Source organism: Halichoeres trimaculatus, unplaced genomic scaffold (genome assembly GCF_033239565.1).
Source record: "Halichoeres trimaculatus isolate MK-OKI-2021-1 unplaced genomic scaffold, fHalTri1.1 fHalTri1_scaffold_23, whole genome shotgun sequence".
NCBI classification, from domain to species: Eukaryota; Metazoa; Chordata; class Actinopteri; order Labriformes; family Labridae; genus Halichoeres; species Halichoeres trimaculatus.
Genome location: NW_027437201.1, coordinates 23,771,762 through 23,790,559, shown reverse-complemented (window position 1 = coordinate 23,790,559; position 18,798 = coordinate 23,771,762). Strand labels below are relative to the sequence as shown.

Genomic DNA, 18,798 nt, shown 5'->3' with positions numbered 1-18,798 from the left:
GCTTCAGGATGCTAACTTTAGCTGCGGTTAGCCTGTTGTTTTAGCCTGTAATGTTACGGTAAACGAGCTTCTCTGTTTTCTAAACATTGTGCACTCGGAGCTCGTGGCGCCGCTCTCAGTGACGTGGAAGAGCGGGGCGGTATCAGCGGTGGCTCATTTACATATGAAGGCCACGCCCACTAAATCAGAGCGTTCTGAACAGAGGGGCTATGAGAGCCTGGAAACAATGCTGCTGTGCTTGATTTATTGGCTTTTTGGACCAAAACATGTTACTACCATTTCATGAAGACATCAATGATCCAGATCAAACTGCAGGAAAGGAACAGGAGATGGGACTTTTAAGGGCTGAATGGTCCACTCCCCCTCTGCACTGTGTGGTTTGGGACGGCCCTTAATGTGGCGGATCCTTCACGAGAAGGCAAATGGTGAAAGAAATCAAAGGCAGAGTCTGCTCAGACGTGTTAAGTCAGTGTCTTTATTTCAGAATTACAGATCATAAAACATCAGGATTAACTGAAACACTCCTAAATACCCACAATCCTCTCTGCTGATGGGTTGATTCTTGTTTCCAGGTCGATTAATGAGGCACAACGATTGTAAAGTAGCTCTGTACAAACAGCTTGTGGACATTCACTCTTTTTCCTGGTATAAAAATAAGATCTAAGTGCTCGGCACACTTTAATACTGTCTCTGATTCGGCGTGTTCACAGCTCGGATGTCGCAAAACTCTGCAGGAACACTCAAAGAAACACAAAAAGAAACAAATGTTGGACTGAAGGCTGATAAACCTGTTTGGGTTTCACATCGAAAGGAAAAGGTGCACACACAGCTCATTCTCCCAGCCACCACTAGGGGGCAGAGTAAACAAAGAGGAGCATGGAGCTGCTGCAGAGATTTCAGACCTGATCTAACACGAAAGCCTCTTCCTCTTTCTATAATTTACAGATAAAAGTGGCGTCGTTGATGTCCAGGAAGCTGAAAGTTAGCGATCAAAAAAATGTGTTATCAAAGTTTTCTTGTTCAATCTGAAACCTGTGAGTCAGGCCTGAAACTCTCTCCAGTGATGGTTTCTTTCCTCTTCCCGTGATTTCCCATCCAGCTCGAACACATCAGAACTGTTCACTAACACTCAACAAGAGAGGACACCTCCTTAAAAAAGTCTCAAAGTTTAAATAGCTCTAAAACGTCTCACAAACAGAAAGATTTCCAAAATCCAATCCTTGTTTTTTATCCCTCAGTCTGTGAGAAGACGTGTTTTAAGGTCAGAGAAGAAACAGAAACTATAAAACCCGGATAATAAAGAGATAAGAGATAAAAACAGACACATATTCTCAGCTGATTTACTTTATGAGCATCGTAAACAAACACCCTGACATCATAACAATAACATGATCAATTACATCCCACAGCTAATCACAGGCTGCGGCTGAATGACCCCGGATATTCAGACCAATCAGAAAGCAGAGGCAGGAATAAATGAGCAGAGAAGAAGAAGTTTCCCAGCAGCTTTCTGTTACCCTGTGACCAGATCAAAGTCCACTCACACTGATCTGCTTCTGTTTCTACGCAGACCGTTTCTGACCCTGTGCTTCCTCCAGCCGGCCAATCAGAGAAGAGAGGGGCCAGGGTTACAGTGACAGGAAGCAGTTTAGTGTGAGTGTGTCAGTTCTTCTAGAAAACACCGTAGCCGTCAGAGTGGCGTGTGGCCACAGCGAAAGCTGGGTATCCTTCGTAGGTGGCGTAGGCGGTCAAGTCCTGACCCAGAGATACGGCCTGCTTCAGCTGGGAGGCGACCGCCGGTGACGCCGGGCTCGCCAGAGCGTAACCTGAGGAGAGACGAGAGAAAACAGCAGAATTCTGTCAGGTTGGCTCAGAGGTCTGGAGCAATGAGTTTTATTATTTTTAAAACCAGGATCTGCAGGAAAGACTTCTTTTAGAGGAGGTGTGCAGTTCCCTAAGTGTCCACTGGAGTCTGTCTCCAGCAGTGGGTCCGATCCTATAGAACTGCATGTAGAAATAAATTGCAGTTCCCTGAATGTCCACTAGAGTCTGTCTCCAGCAGTGAGTCAGTCCCCATAGCACTTCATGTTTAAATAAACTGCAGTTCCCTAGCTGTCCACTAGAGTCTGTCTCCAGCATTGAGTCCAGTCCCCATAGAACTCAATGTCAAAATAAACTGCAGTTCCCCGAGTGTCCACTAGAGTCTGTCTCCAGCAGTGAGTCAGTCCCCATAGCACCTTATGTTTAAATAAACTGCAGTTCCCTAGGTGCCCACTAGAGTCTGTCTTCTTTAACTACATCATTCAGATCCAAAGAGGGAGGGTATCCCAGCATGCTCAGCAGCCTCTTGCTGTCTATAAACACGTCATGGTTCTTCATGTCCATGAGGAACTTCAGCAGCATGGCCCGGGCAGAGTATGGTACAACCATATGATGTCATACAGGTGTCTTTTAACAGGAGGTCTGAGGGCAGGGGGAGGGGCCTGTTAGCAGGTTTGTAGAGTGAAGAGTTAGTCGACTTTGGGTACGGACCTTCACATACCTGGGAAGGCTACTGAGGCCACAGCGGCAGCAGTAGCACAGCCTGCTTCTGCAGCGCCCTCTGTCTGCACGCCCAGTGTCTGCAGGGTGTGCTCAGCAGCGTGGACTTTGGCTTCTTCAACTGCTGCACACAGCTTAGCAGGGGTGAAGGGATGGCTGCACAGAGACAGGGAGGGAGAAAGGAGGTGTTACAACGTGTACTGCACACAGAGTCTAAAATGAAAGATTAGGGTCAGAGGGTCAGGTTCTGGTCACAGCTGGGTCACTCAGAGCGGGGAACTTACACGTTGGGGTACTGAGTGGCCAGAGCAGGGATGGTGATCTTACAGAGGAAGAGCTGCCTCTGGTCTGGACTGATGGCTGAGTGGAGCTGATAGACCGGCTGACCCCAGTTATTCTTCTGACACAGCTCCTCCAGGACCTGACGGACACACAGACACTTTCCGTTTTACTTTTTCTCTTGATCAAAGCGATCTTTCTCAAGTTTGGATAAAGTGCAAATGTGTCTTGCTGGTGTTTCCATTACAACTAGAAATGTGCCCAAAAATAATATTTTTTCTTTTCTTTCGAGAGTCTAATCACTTCCTGACTCTACCTCTTGACATATTTTACAATCCCCGAAAAAAATACATGAGAACGTCAGCGTCAATCATCGTTAAACATTATGTAAAGCCTCATTTTTAACCTCGTATAACTAGTGTAACGAAACTTTTCAGAAAAAAGAGGACTTGGATACAAGACAGCCAAATTTTAACTTCAAATCACCACAACAATCAGACGTAAGAAACATTTCTAAGAGGATTATTAACTTTTAAAAGTTTGACCACAGCCCATCTGGAATGACTGGGGAGATGGATTTTTGACCTATGCTGCAGCCAGCCACCAGGGGGAGCAGTTTTGAGGGAACATTGCCATATTTTGGTTTTGCACAACTCTAGGTGTAATGGAAACATGACTATCCTCAGGTGAGCTGAGTTACCTGTGGTGCCGGCTTGATGGCGGCCGCCTTCAGGCTCATGGCGGCAGGGTTTATGGGGGTCAGCTCCATGCCCGGCAGCAGGTCGTACAGCTTGTCCTCCACCTGTTTGTCCGCCTTCATGCCACCGTAGGAGGCTCCGCCGCTCCCACCTCGACCCACGGCTCCGACCCCGGACGCATAGGCCAGGTAGCCCCGCCCACCCAGCCCCCGCACCCCGGCAGCCCCTACAGGTACAGTCATGTAAATTTCTACAGGAGACCGAAAAGGCAGTGAAATCAATCAAATCACCGTAAATCAAGGAGGAAGAAGAATCAGTGACAACAACAGCTCACGTCTGATTCGGCTGATTCACGATATTCATTACAGACTTCATTCTGTTCAGCTTTCAATGCACAAACCTAAAATCATTTCATCAATTATCAAAAGCCCCGCCCACTGTCTGTTTGGGGGAGGGGCTTAGCAGACCATCAGTTTACACCATTAACATCACAAGCTCTACTGCCTGTCAGACGTGGCCGTTACTCTTCAAACAGGACTCGTTTAATGAAGCAGGAGCTCAGACTGACACACGGCCCGTTAAAGCTCTGAAGCTTTGGATCCAACGTGTTAACGATCTTTACTGACACGTCGAGTTTTAAACTGCTGTTGGGACTCTCTGTGTGAGTCTGAGCCCTCCTTTCATCATCATCATCATCATCATCATCATCATCATCATCCAGTGAAAGGATTCATTTTACTCTGTTTGTGATTTCAGGGTCAGAAAACGTCTCCTCACCTCTAACAGACGGCGTCCTGATCAGACCACGGCCTCCGATGTGAGCTTTGGCGGTCGGGAAGCGGAAGTGACCAGGCAGAGCGGCGTAAGCCTGGGGGGCGTAGAAAACAGGGGGCCCAAGGTACGCTGCAGAGGGGTCATACACCTGAAGGAAACAGGTGAAGGAAGCATTTAGACCAGGGGTCTGCAACCTTTACTTTCATAGGAGCCATTTTTCCTCAGCTCACCTGGATTTAAGTCATTCAGGAGCCACAAAATCTACTTTATCCTCAAAATAAAGACAAAAAGTGTATAAATTTGAAACATATTAAAAATCTAGTGAATAATTAGCTGAACGAGAAGATTTTATGTATACAAATTGTACGTTGTGTCTCAGTGTTTTATTTTCAATAAATTTGCAAATATTAAAAATTTAGAAAACTATGTAATATCATAAAGTTCATAAATAGATAATAAGATATTTCAGTAAGTTTGTGATTTAAAAAAAATAAATAAAAAAATGCAAAAAAATGGCTGAAAATGCAAAATATTTTAAGTTTTAAAACTGTTTTAAAATTTCATAAATTTGAAAAAAGTTTACAAAAAATAACCTTAAAAAATTGCGAAAAGTAAAAAAAAAAAAATAATAATAATGAGAAAAATAATTTCTTAATAATAAAATTATAAACAAAAATTCTTTATTTCATTAATATATATATATATATTTTTAAATCTACAGGGAGCCACAGGAAAGGAGTCAGAAAGCTGCATGAGGCTCAGGAGCCGCAGGTTGCAGACCCCTGATTTAGAGCATCATGAATCCTGGATACAACACTTGACTTTAATGTCCAGACCCCTTTAAGATGCATTGACATAAACTGTCCACCAGATGTCTCTATTTACCAAATGTTCAGCTGATCTCATCCAGTCAACAAACCTGAACCTTCACTTTCTCAGTGATCAGTTAGTCTTCAGCCTGACCCCCTTCAGAGTGCCAGCTCCTGATCCTCCAGGAACCACCTGAGGACTGTGTCAGGGCCTGTGGTGCATTCATGGTCCTACCTGTCCCAGAGTGTAGGCTGCGTAGTCAGTCTGCAGCAGAGAGCCTCCCCGTCCCCCTGTCCCTCTGGTGTATCGCACGTAACTGTCTTTGTCCACCGGTTTGGCCAGAGTCACCTCGATAGGTGAGCCGTCCACCAGCTGGAGGGGCGGGGACACAAGCAAGACACAGAAACCATCAGGCCTTTTCCTGCGCGAGTTTCACCAGCTCTTAGAGAGTTAGAAACAATCAGTGAAAGGGAGAAACCTTCATCAGCTACTCTTCATTTCTGACCTTTCCGTTGAGGGCGTTCATGGCGTTGATGGCGTCCTCTCTCTGAATGAAATGAACAAAGGCGTAGTCTCTGATTTTCTTTACTCGCTCCACAGCACCTGGAACGTTTAACACAGCATGAGTAAAGGGATGGGTCTTTAGCATTTACGCTAACAGATACGGGTGCCTGCCTGAAAATATTTTCATCTTAACATCCTGAAAAATAACTTATGGAGAAACAGAACAGGTCCTTACATAGATCCCTGTGGTACGCCTCGTGTTGTATGTTTAATTACATGTGACTCAATTCAACACTTCACTTCAGATCCACTTACAAACTAAAAAACCAAAGATGTGACCTTTAGAGGATCAGATGGAGTTAAGTTAGCTTCCCCTGCTGCATTCAGGGAGTGTAGGACATTTCTCTTTCAGAGCTAACAGCTGCTCCGTGGTGCGTTCAGGTACCTGGTCTCAGGCTGTTAAACTCCTTCTGGATGGTCTCCTCGGTTGTCTGCAGCATCAGGTTCCTGACGTACAGGATCTTGACAGTGGCCATTGTGTCCTCGTCCACCTCCACCTCAGGCTCCGCCCAGTCCACGGCGATGGCATGACCCCAGAGCTGGATACGACCTGAGAGACCGCACAGGTGGGCGATATTTCACCTGTTAGAGCTTTTATCTGAGAGCTGGGTTTGTGGTCTACTCTTTAATCCAACAACCAGGTCCAAAGTAAACCGGTTTAACCTTTGAGCTGCTAGTCCCTCTCAACCATGACTCAGCAGTTATCGTTGGTTATGTCTCACTGTCTTTTTCTAAAGCAGGAAACTTGGTTTTAATCTGTTTATGGTTATTTCTGATAGCCTTCGTCACTCCCCCCATACAGAGTTCATCTCATCCTCCACCCATCAGAGCTCTTCCCCCATTGGACGCTGACCCAGTGACACAACCTGTGATTGGCTGCTGATAACAGCCTCAATGTCAGTCAGGAGACTTTGACTTTTTTTATGATGTTGTCTTTACTTTATGAGCTGTTGACGAGCTGAGGTCATGTTGGTACTTTAGCAACTTTCAAATTACTCATAACAGAATCAGGACAGGTGCTGGTGTGAAGATTTTCCCAGGAGATTGTTTCTGTAACGTTACCAAAAACTCAGTTCTTTGTTGGGAGGTTCAACAAACATCTGAAGTTATGACCTGGTTACAGAGTCAATCTACCACTTCTTTGTCCATCCATCCATCCATCCATCCCCTGTCTTTGGCTCCGCCCCCTGACACCCCACTCAGCATTTTGGGTTGATTCTGGGGCATTGCTTGTTCCCCGAGTTTAAGGTTTTACCGGTCTACCTTGTCTAACTGGTCTAACTGGTCTATCTTGCTCAGAGAGAGACCGTTTGTCCTGGATCGTGGATGTTGGGTCTGTACCTGGCAGCAGTTTGCGGCGAGCCATGGCAGCTGCTCTGTGGCTCTCGTACTCCACAAAGGCAAAACCCCTGTTCTTGGATTTGTCGGCGGCACTCGGATACACAATGACATCCACGACCCCATCAGTGACCTTTTTCATCTCAGTCAGGATCTCCTCACGCTTCTTGGTTTTGGGAATCCCGCCCACAAACAGACGGCAGTTGTCGACACTGGCACAGACACCGAGCAGGCGTCCGTTCCTGAAAGGTCGTTCACAGCGCCATGAGCAAAGTGTCATCCAGGAACAGCTGCGTCACATCAGCGGCAGTCAGCCTACCTGATCTCGTAGTTGTTGAGCTGCTTCATGGCTGTCTTAGCTTCCTGTTTGGTGCTGAAGGTGACGAAAGCATAACCTCTGTTGTTCCCGTTAAAGTCCATCATCATCCTCACCTCGTAGATCTTCCCAAACTGTAGACACAGAGAGAAACCCAGAAAACCTGTAAGACCCGAGGACTTACTGACCAGGGTTTTAATCAGAGACTCTCTCACCTTCTCGCACAGAGGGACCAGCTCATCTTCAAACAAATCTCTTGGCAGTTTCCCCACAAAGATCTCGCTGCCTCTCTCTGGAGGTGGGCCGTCCCAGCCTGGCGGTGGACCGCCGTACCGCCGCTGTCCGTTCTCCTGAAACACATGGAGAAATCATCAGGACACAGGAAATGCTCCTCAGGTCACACTTCCTCTGAATCAGCATCTGGGAGTAAAATCTGTCTCATGTCCGGGGTGGGGGAAGTGGTCTACCTGCAGCAGCTGGTATCCCGTGCGCTGCATGAGCGCCCTCAGCGCCGCCTCCTTCTGCGTCCCCACCAGCCCGTCCCCGCTTGCTTTCTGATTGGATTCCATTGGGTGTGATTGACAGCGATACAAAAATCAGGTAAATTAGGGGTGCTCACTGGGAGAGGAGAGACAAACCAACAGAGAAAACAGGAAGTGGGTCAGTGTTTGGTTTCTCTGTACGCAGACGACAGCGTGCTGTCTGAGACGACACACACAGGCTGTTTGGGTCTTCATGATAAACACAGGATTGCTCTCAGATGTTTTTAATGTCTCAGAAAGACTCAAACAGTAAACCCAAACAGCTTGAAGCGTGTCCTCACAGAGCTGTGGATCCTGCGACCTGTTTTCCTGCTCGGAGCGACAGATAGACCTCGTGTTTCAGCAGCAGTGAGGTCAAGGTCTGTCCTGTAATCATTGACAGACTGAGGGCCGACTGACTCTCCGAGCTCTCAGGGAAACAGACAAAGCTCCTCTTGGGAATCACAGGAACCAGAATAATACGACTCAGGAGAATATGTGAGGTTAACAATGTCTAAGAACTGGTTTTCTCCCAGTGCGTCACCCTTAAACTCCTGAGCCATTTTGTCACTAACAGCTGCAAAAATAGGATCACTGAGACATGACCCATAAACCAAACACGTCAGCATTTTAACCCTCAGGGGTAACCAGGGACATTTTTGTCCTCTTAAGTTTTTTTTTTTTAATTTTATTTTTGGCTGCAATTTTGGTTGTGATGTTCCACATGGAATAATATTTTGTAAGAAGGTTTTATTTCTGAAAAGTATTGAAAAATAAAATTTCAATTTTTCTTCTAAGGTCAACAACCAAATACACAAAAGATTGTGTTTTTTTTGTTGTTTTTAACTTTTTCTCAAATCTTTCAATCAACTTCAGTCATAATTAGGTTTATGACATTGGTATCATTTTGACCCCTTAATTTTGGAAAAAAAAAAAAAAAAAAAAAAAAAAAAAAAAAAAAAAAAAAACAGAAAAAAGAAAAAAAAAAGCACATGCTGGTGGCTGGGTTTTTTTTTTCAGGCTCAAATTTAAATAAGATAGGTAACAAAATTAAAGACATAAGAAGAAAAAAAAATCTCATCTAGTTCCATTATTACCATAGTTTTTTAAAAGCACAGTCATTTTACAAAATAATCGTGCATTTTCTAATTTCAGGGTTTCATTTCGGATAAAAATTGAACATTTTTTTATTTTTACTGTTTACCATGCGATGGGACAGTTTTCTCATAGTACATCTAAACACACAGCAGTCATGTTTCTCAATGAAAAAAAAATAATAAAAATACTGTTGCAGTGTTTTTTCCACTTTCCCTGAAAATAATTAAATATTTGGTGTTTTTGAGTAAGACTGAAGTTGATGGAAAGATCTGAGGAAACCAGAGGAAAAATATATATTAATCAGTTATGTTTTATAGCATTTTTGGTAGAGGAAATTTTTAGTCCTCTTTTTACCCAAAAGGTTTGTAAATTAAGAAACAGAAATATATAAACAACAAAATCAATTTTACTACTTTTTTTTATTTATTTATTTTATTATTTTTGATGTATTTTATTTTGAATCCCAAATTGATTTAAAAAAAAAACCTAGCCCCAATCAGATATTATTGTATCATACAGGTAAAAATTCTTTGTGTTATTTATGTATTTATTTATTTATTCAGAAAAATAAAAAACTTATAATTAAAACTAATTAAATTTTTGTTTTTTATGTGGACTGAAGTTAATTAAAAGATCTGTGAAAAAAAAAAGAAAAAAAAACTTATCTGTTGTGTTTTTATAGCAGTTTTTGCTAGAGGACATTTAATTCATCGTGTGACACCTTAGTATAGCATTTGTTATCAGATCCCATCACACTGTAATGTTTATAGCGTACCATCGTATGAATTGTTCCTTATTATCAGGAAGATCAAAGCATCATATACATCATACCCTGTTATGTCCTACACAGCTGTGTTCTTTGCTTTCCTTTTCTTTGTTGTTGTTTTGTGGGAAAGCAGAATGAAGTTTATCTGTAAGGAGTTCACCAAGACACCAAACTTAGAATCATCCGCTGCTGAAAATAGACCTGAACCATCTTTTCCTTTTTATTAAACACAGAAGGTTAAATCCGTGAGGTGCATGTAAAGATCCTCTGTACGAGCCCGGGGCAGGTCAGAGAAGGTGATTGTTAAAATACAAAGCAGTGACTGTTCGTCTCTGTTTTTGACGACCAGAGAGGAGAAAGCAGAGACAGGTCAAAGGTCACCAAACCATGAGACACAAACCAGACCCTGATTTTTTCTGTGGAAATGTTGAAGATGAAGGTTCAATCTCTTTAAATCTCTCTGAGAGTTTGATGGAAAGTTTTTTTTTGAGCTGCTGGAGCAGAGACACAGAGAGGGGTGAGCTGGTTCAGGTGACCTGAGCCAGTTCAGCTGAAATCCACCAATCAATAGAGCTGATAGAGGGGCGTCTACACACACACACACACACACACACACACACACACACACACACACACACACACACACACACACACACACACACACACACACACACACAAACACTGAAGCCCTTGGTTGATCAGGTTATCAGCTCTGATACAGACACTCTGGGTCGTTGCTTCAGCAGGAGAGGATTTTCAAACTATGGAAGCCCAAATGCTCCAAAACAAGAAGTCAGGCATTTTTTCTGTCCCATCAAAAATAGACAGAAACTTCTCATTTTTGGGGGGAATTGGATGTTTTTTAACCCTCTAAACAACATCCACAAGAAAAATATTGCACAGTTGATAAATTGGGCGGTTTTGGAAACTTTTTCTGGTTTAGTTTTTAAGGAAATATGTATTCATTCAATACAGAAAATACTTATTTTAAAAAATATTTATCACTTTGGATGGTATTCTTACCAAAGCATCTTGAAAAGAATCAAAGTGTGTGGATGAGTTCTTGAGAGCAGCCATTTTTGAAAAGGGCCAAAATACAACTTCAGCTTCCTGTAGTGAACTGATAATCCTCCAGGGGGCAGAATAGTTTGTTACTTTTAATTATTTTCAACAGGTTTTTAAGGAACTATGCATCATGTAAATGAGATAGAGGTCTTTCAACACAGCTATCATATTAAAGAACTTTAATCTAGTTGCACATTAACTTTAATCTAGAAACATGACAATATAAATGGGATAACTTTGGGACTTTATCCCGGTAACACTACAACTCTAATCTGGTGACATAATTATTTTAAACTGGAACATTTAAATTTCATCTCATTACATTTTAAATTTACTCTGGTTACATTTTCACTTAAATCTGGTTGTATTATGAATTTAATCTGAATACATTTCAATTTTAATCTGGTTACATTTTAACCTTAATCTGGTTAAATTTGACCTTAAACTAGAAACATTATGACTTTAATTTGGTTAAAACTTTAACTTTAATCTAGGAACATTATGACTTCAATCTGGATCCATTTTGACTTCAATCTGGTTATATTATGAATTTACTCTGGATACATTTGACTTTGACACGGTTACATATTGACTGTTATCTGAATACATTTCAATTTTAATCTGGTTATATTTGAACCTTAATCTAGTTACATAATGACTTCAATCTGGATACATTTAAACTTTAATCTGTTTAAATTTAACCTTAATCAAGAAACATCATGAATTTAAATCTGGTTACATTTAAACTTTAATCTAGTTATATGATACATTTAATCTGGATACTTTTAATTTCAATCTGGTTACATATTGACTTTAATCTGAATTCATTTCAACCTTAATTTGGTCACATTTTAACCTTAATCTGGTTACATAATGATCTCAACTTGGATACATTTTAACCTCAATCTAGTAAATTTGACCTTAATTTTGTAACATTATGACTTTAATCTGGTTACATTTCTCCTCTTATCCTAGTCACATTTTTACTTTAATGGGGTTACATTATGACAGTTAACTTTTTTTTTTCTCGAATGTGGTTACATTTTAAAATTTATCTGGTTATATTGTAAATGTAATCTGGATACATTTGACTTTAACCTGGTTACATATTGACTTTAATCTGAATACATTTAAAATTTAATCTGGTTACATTTTGACCTTAATCTAAGGACATTATGTCTTTAATCTGATTACATTTTAACTTCAATCTGGTTACATTACGACAGTAATCTGATTATATTTTTACTCATATCTGGTCACATTTTAACTTAAATCTAGTAATTTCATGACTTCAACCTGGATACATTTTAACCTTAATATGGTTACATTATGACAGTTATCTGAATTTTTTTTCTCTAATCTGGTTACATTTTAAAATTTATCTGGTTATATTTTGAATGCAATCTGGATACATTAAACTTTAACCTGTTTACATATTGACTTTAATCTGAATACATTTAAAATTTAATCTGGTTACATTTTAACCTTAATCTAGGGACATTATGACAGTAATCTGATTATATTTTTACTTAAATCTGGTCACATTTTAACTTAAATCTAGTAATTTCATGACTTCAACCTGGATACATTTTAACCTTAATCTGGTTACATTATGACGTAATCTGGATTTATTTTAACTCTGAACTAGACACATTTTAATTTACATCTGAATACATGATGACTTTAATATGGAGACATTAGTCTTTAATCTGGTTACATTTTAACTTTAATGAGGTTTTATTATGACCTTTAACTTGTTACTTTAATCCATCGTTGTGAAATATCACCTGGTTTTAAGTATGAGTTTGAACCAGGTGAATAAATCCAGGTGTAGATTATTTCCTTTAATCTGATGACCCAGTCCGTACACAGGGAGCTCTGCTTTTACCCTTCTTTAAATTAATCTGACCTGAAGGTTTGGGGACAGGCCTGTTACTCCCTGTGTTTAGCTCTGAGCTTCATTAATCCTCCTGAGGATAGATGGTCTCCAGGTGGATCTGTTTGGGGGAAGTGATCCACCATGAGGTCTGAGTCCAGCTGGGTCCTGCTGAGTGAGGCGGACGCCCGGAGTCTGAGCGGACACAGAGTTTCAAACCATCCCCTGTGTGTGTTCTTCACACTGAGCCATCAGCAGGTTTCTTTTCAGAGACACAGTAAACTTTTCCTCTTAACAGTTTTTCTCTGAGAGTCTGAGGTCGAGCAGCGTTTAACTTCTCTCTGCACCGAGACACGTTAGCTCAGCTCTGCCTGATGGTTCAGTTAGCCGTGTGGAGCCGTGTGTGATGGCTACTGTTCATCAGACAACAGCTGGTGACACACACACACACACATACACACACACACTCTATCTCTCTGTCTTTAGAATAAACTAAAAACAAAACTTAAAATAAAAACAGAAAAACTCACCTGAGCAATTTCAGAGATCACCTCCCTCCGATCAGAGCTGTGTCATTCTGAGCACTGAGTGTGTGTGTGTGTGTGTGTGTGTGTGTGTGTGTGTGTGTGTGTGTGTGTGTGTGTGTGTGTGTGTGTGTGTCATCAGGGGCCTCACGGTGTGTGTGTGTGTGTGTGTGTGTGTGTGTGTGTGTGTGTGTGTGTGTGTGTGTGTGTGTGATCACATCATATCAAACTCCAAAGGTTCACTGTCTTGGTGTTAGCTTTACGAGCTGGCTGACGTTAATGTTTAACCTGCTGCTATCTGTGAGGACACACACACACACACACACACACACACCGAGTCACTCAGAGCGACACACACATGCACACACATGCAAATACAAAGGCTCGACACACATCCTTTATGTGTGTGTGCTGCGGGAGGCCTTTGACCGACAGTAACTATCTGTATCAGAGTGCTACACACACACACACACACACACACACACACACACACACACACACACACACACACACACACACACACACACTTTCTAATGCTCACACAGACCTGTGGGTCTGAAATAATTATCATTTAACAGCCACAGTAAAAGCAAACTCCACATATTGTCGAGGTTTTGTCTTTATTTTGTCCCTCTGGAGCCTCCGTAGTATCTTCACATTGTTTACAGCTCAGTGAAATCTAAATTTTTCTCTCTCTGGTGTTTTATAAACTTTTATTTCAGCCTCTGTTTGAATCACTTTGTTTTAGCTGCTGTCTCTTTAAGGCTCCCTGCACTGGAAACCCCCTTCACTCTGATTGGCCGGCTCTCTGGAGGCCTGTTAAGAGGTGGAGCTATGTAGAGAGCTTGGGCTCAATCCCAAACCACCCCCTACACACTACCCCTTCACTACCGAGTGTCACTTCAAATGAAGTCACACTCCTGGCTGTGGAGGGCACTTCAATTGAAGGGGGAGGGTATAACCATTACCGGCAGGAATGGGAGGCCCTCTTCACTTCACCGGAACACGGAAAACCTCGTCGCCATGGAAACAGAAAGACGCTCCCCGTGAATGAATGTTACGCTGAGGCACAGATTGCGAGACGCTATATCGCTGTCCAGGGTTGATAAGAGCTGTATGTTTCCAAAATACGCTTAGATTGACACAGAGATAACAGTGAAACATGTGGATTTCATTGGGATAGGGCAGATACCTGCTCCCATGCCTACTGTGTATGTGAAATGAGAATTATTGCCTGTTTGGAGCTGCACCGTCTGTCTCGTTTTCCTTCCTCTTTACAATCATACAATCGGAGGCCGTTACAATGACAGGAGATGTATTATACTCTTAATAATTTGACGTGATCCCACATGTCTTTCAATGCTATCACCATCTGACATTTCCAGTTAAACAAATGAATTAATACTGCAAACTGCTCACATTTTAGGTGCCAGGGCTTCATGATCAAATCAAACGTCAGCATAGAGTAAGATTTGCTTGTTTCGTTTAATCTCTCTAAACCACGCTTCTTGTGAGTTTCTGTTAGTGTGATAGAGGTGTGGGGAACATATTTTACACATGTGGCACTTGTTGTTTCCTCCTCTATTTCGCTGTTGCACTTCCTGTCAAAGTGAGCATCGATGCAGGCTCGCTGTTGAAGGGCTGAACAGTCCACTCCCCCTCCGCACTACGTGGTTTGGGACGGCCCTTAATGTGGCGGACCCTCCGCGAGAACGCGCAAACGGAGGGTTAGTGTGTAGGGAGAGTGTGTAGGGGGCGATTTGGGATTGGGCCTTGGTGTGTGAGGCGCCAGTTAAGAGAGGAAGTTTGACAGTCTGCACATGCTCAGTTTGAACATCCAGCGTTGAGCAGAACACCCCCTCTTTAAACTCTTCAAACCTGTGGACCCTTTCACTTCCTGTGCTCTTCAGTCTGCTCCCACATGAAGCTGCAGTTTGTTGTAGTGACAGCAGATAACCGGCAGAGGGCGCCACAGCCCCGCTGCTCTCTGTGGAGGTTATTTTTGTCTCCTGATCGTTACCACCCGCTGACTCTTCATCATCATCATCCTCACTTCATGTGTGGTTTGTTCATGTTACAGACTTTTATTCTGAAAGGACAGGTTTCCGGAGCAGACTGTGGACTATCTGAGTCCAAACTTTGACACTTAGAGAAGGAGCCGGACTGAACCAGAACCAGCTCGGAGGAATCTGAGGAGGACCAACTTTTGGACGGTGGAGTGTGGGCTCAGTCCGGGTCCAGTCCCCCCTCAGCCCCCCTCAGCCCCCCTCAGCCCCCCTGCTGCTCCGCGCTAACCGGATTAAAGTAATGAGTGTGATTAAAGCGGACCAGATCTGCAGCTCCACATCCTCCGGATCATTTCATCCTCCTCCACCTCCGGGCTCTGCAGCGCTCCTGTGAGCCGCGCTTCTCCTTCGTGTCCCTTCGTGTCCGCTCGGCTCCGCTCGGCTCCACTCGGATCACTCACGGGGGAAAGTGAGGCACGAGCTGACCGTCTTTCTGTGGACGTGGTCGCTGGTGGTCCCTGCAGGTTTTGGCTCTCTGCGGATCCAGATCCAGGTTCCCCACAGGTCGCTCGTCCAATCACAGCTCGGGATGTCCGCGGGCTTCCTCTCCGTCCTCCGCACCTCCCCTCAGGTCTGATCCTCCTCAGCCTCGGAGCTTTAACTTCCTCCTGTGGGGACTTTAAACTGACCTCCTCCTCCTCCTCCTCCTCATCACTTCTCCTCCCTCTCTCTGTCAACTTTGTTTGACTTTCTTTCTTCTCCTCTGTCCTCCCTCTGCGCCTCCTTTCCTGCTCCTCCTGCTCCTCATGTGTTTGCTGTGACCTCGTTTCCTTGAAGGAGTCAAAGGTTCCTCAGTTCTCCTCTTCACCACCTCCTCCTCAGAGGAGCAGAGGGAGGGTCAGGTCCTCCTCAGATTGAGCTCCTTATTCATCATCCAAAGTCACGTCCCCCCTCAGAGACGGGATCCGGACTCCGAGGGGACGTGAATCTCAGCAGGAACCTCTGAGGGACTGTGAGGGGAGCTTTGAAGAGCTTCAGACTCAGGACTTGGATTTCCCGAGGGGACCTGTTGAGTCCTGCAGGGACTGAGAGGATTTCTTTTCAAAGCCAAGTCTGAGAGGAAGTCTGAAGACGGACTGAGGGAGTCTGCAGGAGGAGACTCTGAGCTCCAGGACCAAACGTTTACAAAGACGTCTGAAGTGGTCTCACTTTGAAATCTAGACCGGAGGGGACTCTGAACTACCTGGACCGTTAGAGGACCTGAAGATGAGAGTCTAGAAGAATCCCCCTGGACTCTGAATAAGTCTGAGCACTCGGGGCACCTGGACTCCAGACCAACCAGGAGGAAGTCCCCCGAAGTACCCAAAAACTCTCCGGGAGTCTGCTGAGTCTCTGAGGGACTGACGGCCTCCTGAGGACTGAAAAGACCTGGAAACATGTAGATCCTGAGGAGAAAGTTCAGTTGTGTCTCAGATCTGAGGAACCCCAGACAGGATAAACCTGGGGACTAAAGAGGAACCCCACAGACTCTACAGAGACCCCTTAGAGACCCGATGGGGACCCTGCGGGACCTGCAGTACGCCCTGCAGGAGAAGATCGAGGAGCTGCGGCAGCGCGACACCCTGATCGACGAGCTGGAGCTGGAGCTGGACCAGAAGGATGAGCTGATCCAGAGGCTGCAGAACGAGCTGGACAAGTACCGGTCCGTTCTCAGGCCCGCCACGGCCCAGCAGGTCCAGGCCCAGCAGCAGAACCTGGTCCTGCAGCCAGATCAGCACCGCAGCAAACGTCAGGCCATCTCTGCCGAGCCTACAGCCTGCGACATCAGCGCCCTGAGCCACGTCACCCTGCCCTTCTACCCCAAGAGCCCTCAGTAAGTCCACTTCCTGTCCCTCACAAGAACCGCTCAGTACAGGTGTGCTTAAAGGTCCAGGGAGGTCCAGTCCTGAGGTTTTTAATCCAGGTTGAGGTTTATCCCTCTCTGGTGGTGTTCAGTTTTTCATTCACAGAGCGGCTCTATGTTTATAGCTCCAGATAGAAATGAAAGAGACAGATCAGAAATGAAAAGTTGAGGAAAGTGATTGAATCATGCACAGTTCCTGATGTTTTATGTCTTTCTGTTTAATCAGAGTCCATGAGGAGGATTCAGGTGTTGGTGCGCTCAGGAAGAGTTGTTGTTTTTTTCGAGCGTGTCGGTGAAATAATGAGTGAGAGCAGCAGGAGATCACATGTGTAAAGCTGAGTGAGACCAAAGCAAACAGAGGGGAAAGGCCCAGCAGCTGCTGCAGCCACAGATCTTTATTTATACACAGCATGAATATGAAAATGTGTGTGTGAGTGGGAGGACACTGAAACATGCAGAGACGGACGACTGCAGGAGAAACACAGAAACATCAGGAACGAGTCCAGCTCCACGAGATTTAATTGCTATCAGCGCTAAATCCAGATACACACTTTTATACTTAAAAATAAAAACCCTGAGGCTTCGAAAGGATTTCAGCATAAACACCTGATTGTTTCTGGAGTCTGAATCCACCACGTGAGCCAGGAGTGTGTGCAAACATTAGATGATCTAATCCCTGTTTGGGCCAGAGATGAACATCAGTCAGTAAAAATGAACATGTTTTCACTGACTGATCTTCATGCGCTCATATTTTCATCAACGGTGAATTGAACCGATCTGTTTATAACTCATGAACAAGAACGTGAGCAGAGTTCACTCTGAGAGAAGTGAACGGCCGCTCACGACTAGAGAGAGGCCGAGAAATGCGAGGACGTGCCGAGAAAAGCTGAGGAAAGCCAAAACATGATGAGAAAAGCTGAGAAAAGCCAAAACATGATGAGAAAAGCTGAGAAAAGCCAAAACATGATGAGAAAAGCTGAGAAATGCCAGAAATGCTGAGAAAAGCTGAGAAAGGTTAAGAAAAGCCAAAACATGATGAGAAATGCTGAGAAAAGACAAGAAAATTCAAGAATAGCAGAGAAATGCTAGTAATGCTAAGAAATGCCAAGAAAAGCCAAAACATGCCGAGAAAAGCTGAGACGTGCCAAAAAAGTTGAGAAAAGCTGAGAAATGCCAAAAAAGTTGAGAAAAGCTGAGTAATGCCAAAACATGATGGGAAAAGCTGAGAAAAGACGTAAATGGTGAAAAAGTCAAGAAAAGTCGAGAAGAGCAGAGAAAAGCCAAGGGAAGCTGAGAAATGCTAGTAAAGCTAAGAAAAGTCAAGAAATGCCAAGAACAGCCAAAACATGCTGATAAAAGCCAAAAAAAAAGCCGAGAAAAGCTGAGAAAAGCCAAGAAATGCTGAGAAAAGCTGAGAAATGCCAGAAATGCTGAGAAAAGCTGAGAAAAGCCAGAAATGCTGAGAAAAGCTGAGAAAAGTTAAGAAAAGCCAAACATGATGAGAAATGCTGAGAAAAGGCAAGAATAGCAGAGAAATACTAGTAATGCTAAGAAATGCCAAGAAAAGCCAAAACATGCAGAGAAAAGCTGAGACGTGCCAGAGGAGCTGAGAAATACCAAAAAAAAAGGTGAGAAAAGCTGAGAAATACCAAAAAAAAGGTGAGAAAAGCTGAGAAATACCAAAAAAGTTGAGAAAAGCTGAGAAATACCAAAAAAGTT

At 43.6% G+C, this 18,798-nt stretch overlaps 2 protein-coding genes across 2 annotated transcripts in view; one reads left to right on the top strand and one right to left on the bottom strand.

The window, feature by feature from the left end:
• Positions 1-1,671: 1,671 nt before the first annotated feature.
• On the bottom strand, positions 1,672-7,889 carry a1cf (apobec1 complementation factor). Its single transcript, XM_074663493.1, has 12 exons — positions 7,788-7,889; positions 7,536-7,670; positions 7,324-7,454; positions 7,008-7,246; positions 6,052-6,216; positions 5,608-5,705; positions 5,337-5,474; positions 4,296-4,440; positions 3,521-3,768; positions 2,826-2,962; positions 2,543-2,697; positions 1,672-1,826 (listed from the first exon to the last, which is right to left on the bottom strand). The coding sequence occupies exons 1-12, from the start codon at positions 7,887-7,889 to the stop codon at positions 1,672-1,674; spliced, it is 1,848 nt and encodes a 615-aa protein (XP_074519594.1).
• A 7,332-nt stretch (positions 7,890-15,221) lies between these two features.
• The window catches only part of LOC141784931 (cGMP-dependent protein kinase 1-like), a 28,547-nt gene continuing 24,970 nt past the window's right edge, over positions 15,222-18,798 (top strand). The window contains exon 1 of the mRNA XM_074662905.1: positions 15,222-17,049. Coding sequence (XP_074519006.1) covers positions 16,730-17,049 — 320 coding nt within the window. The 5' untranslated portion in view covers positions 15,222-16,729. The remainder of the gene's footprint in view (positions 17,050-18,798) is intronic.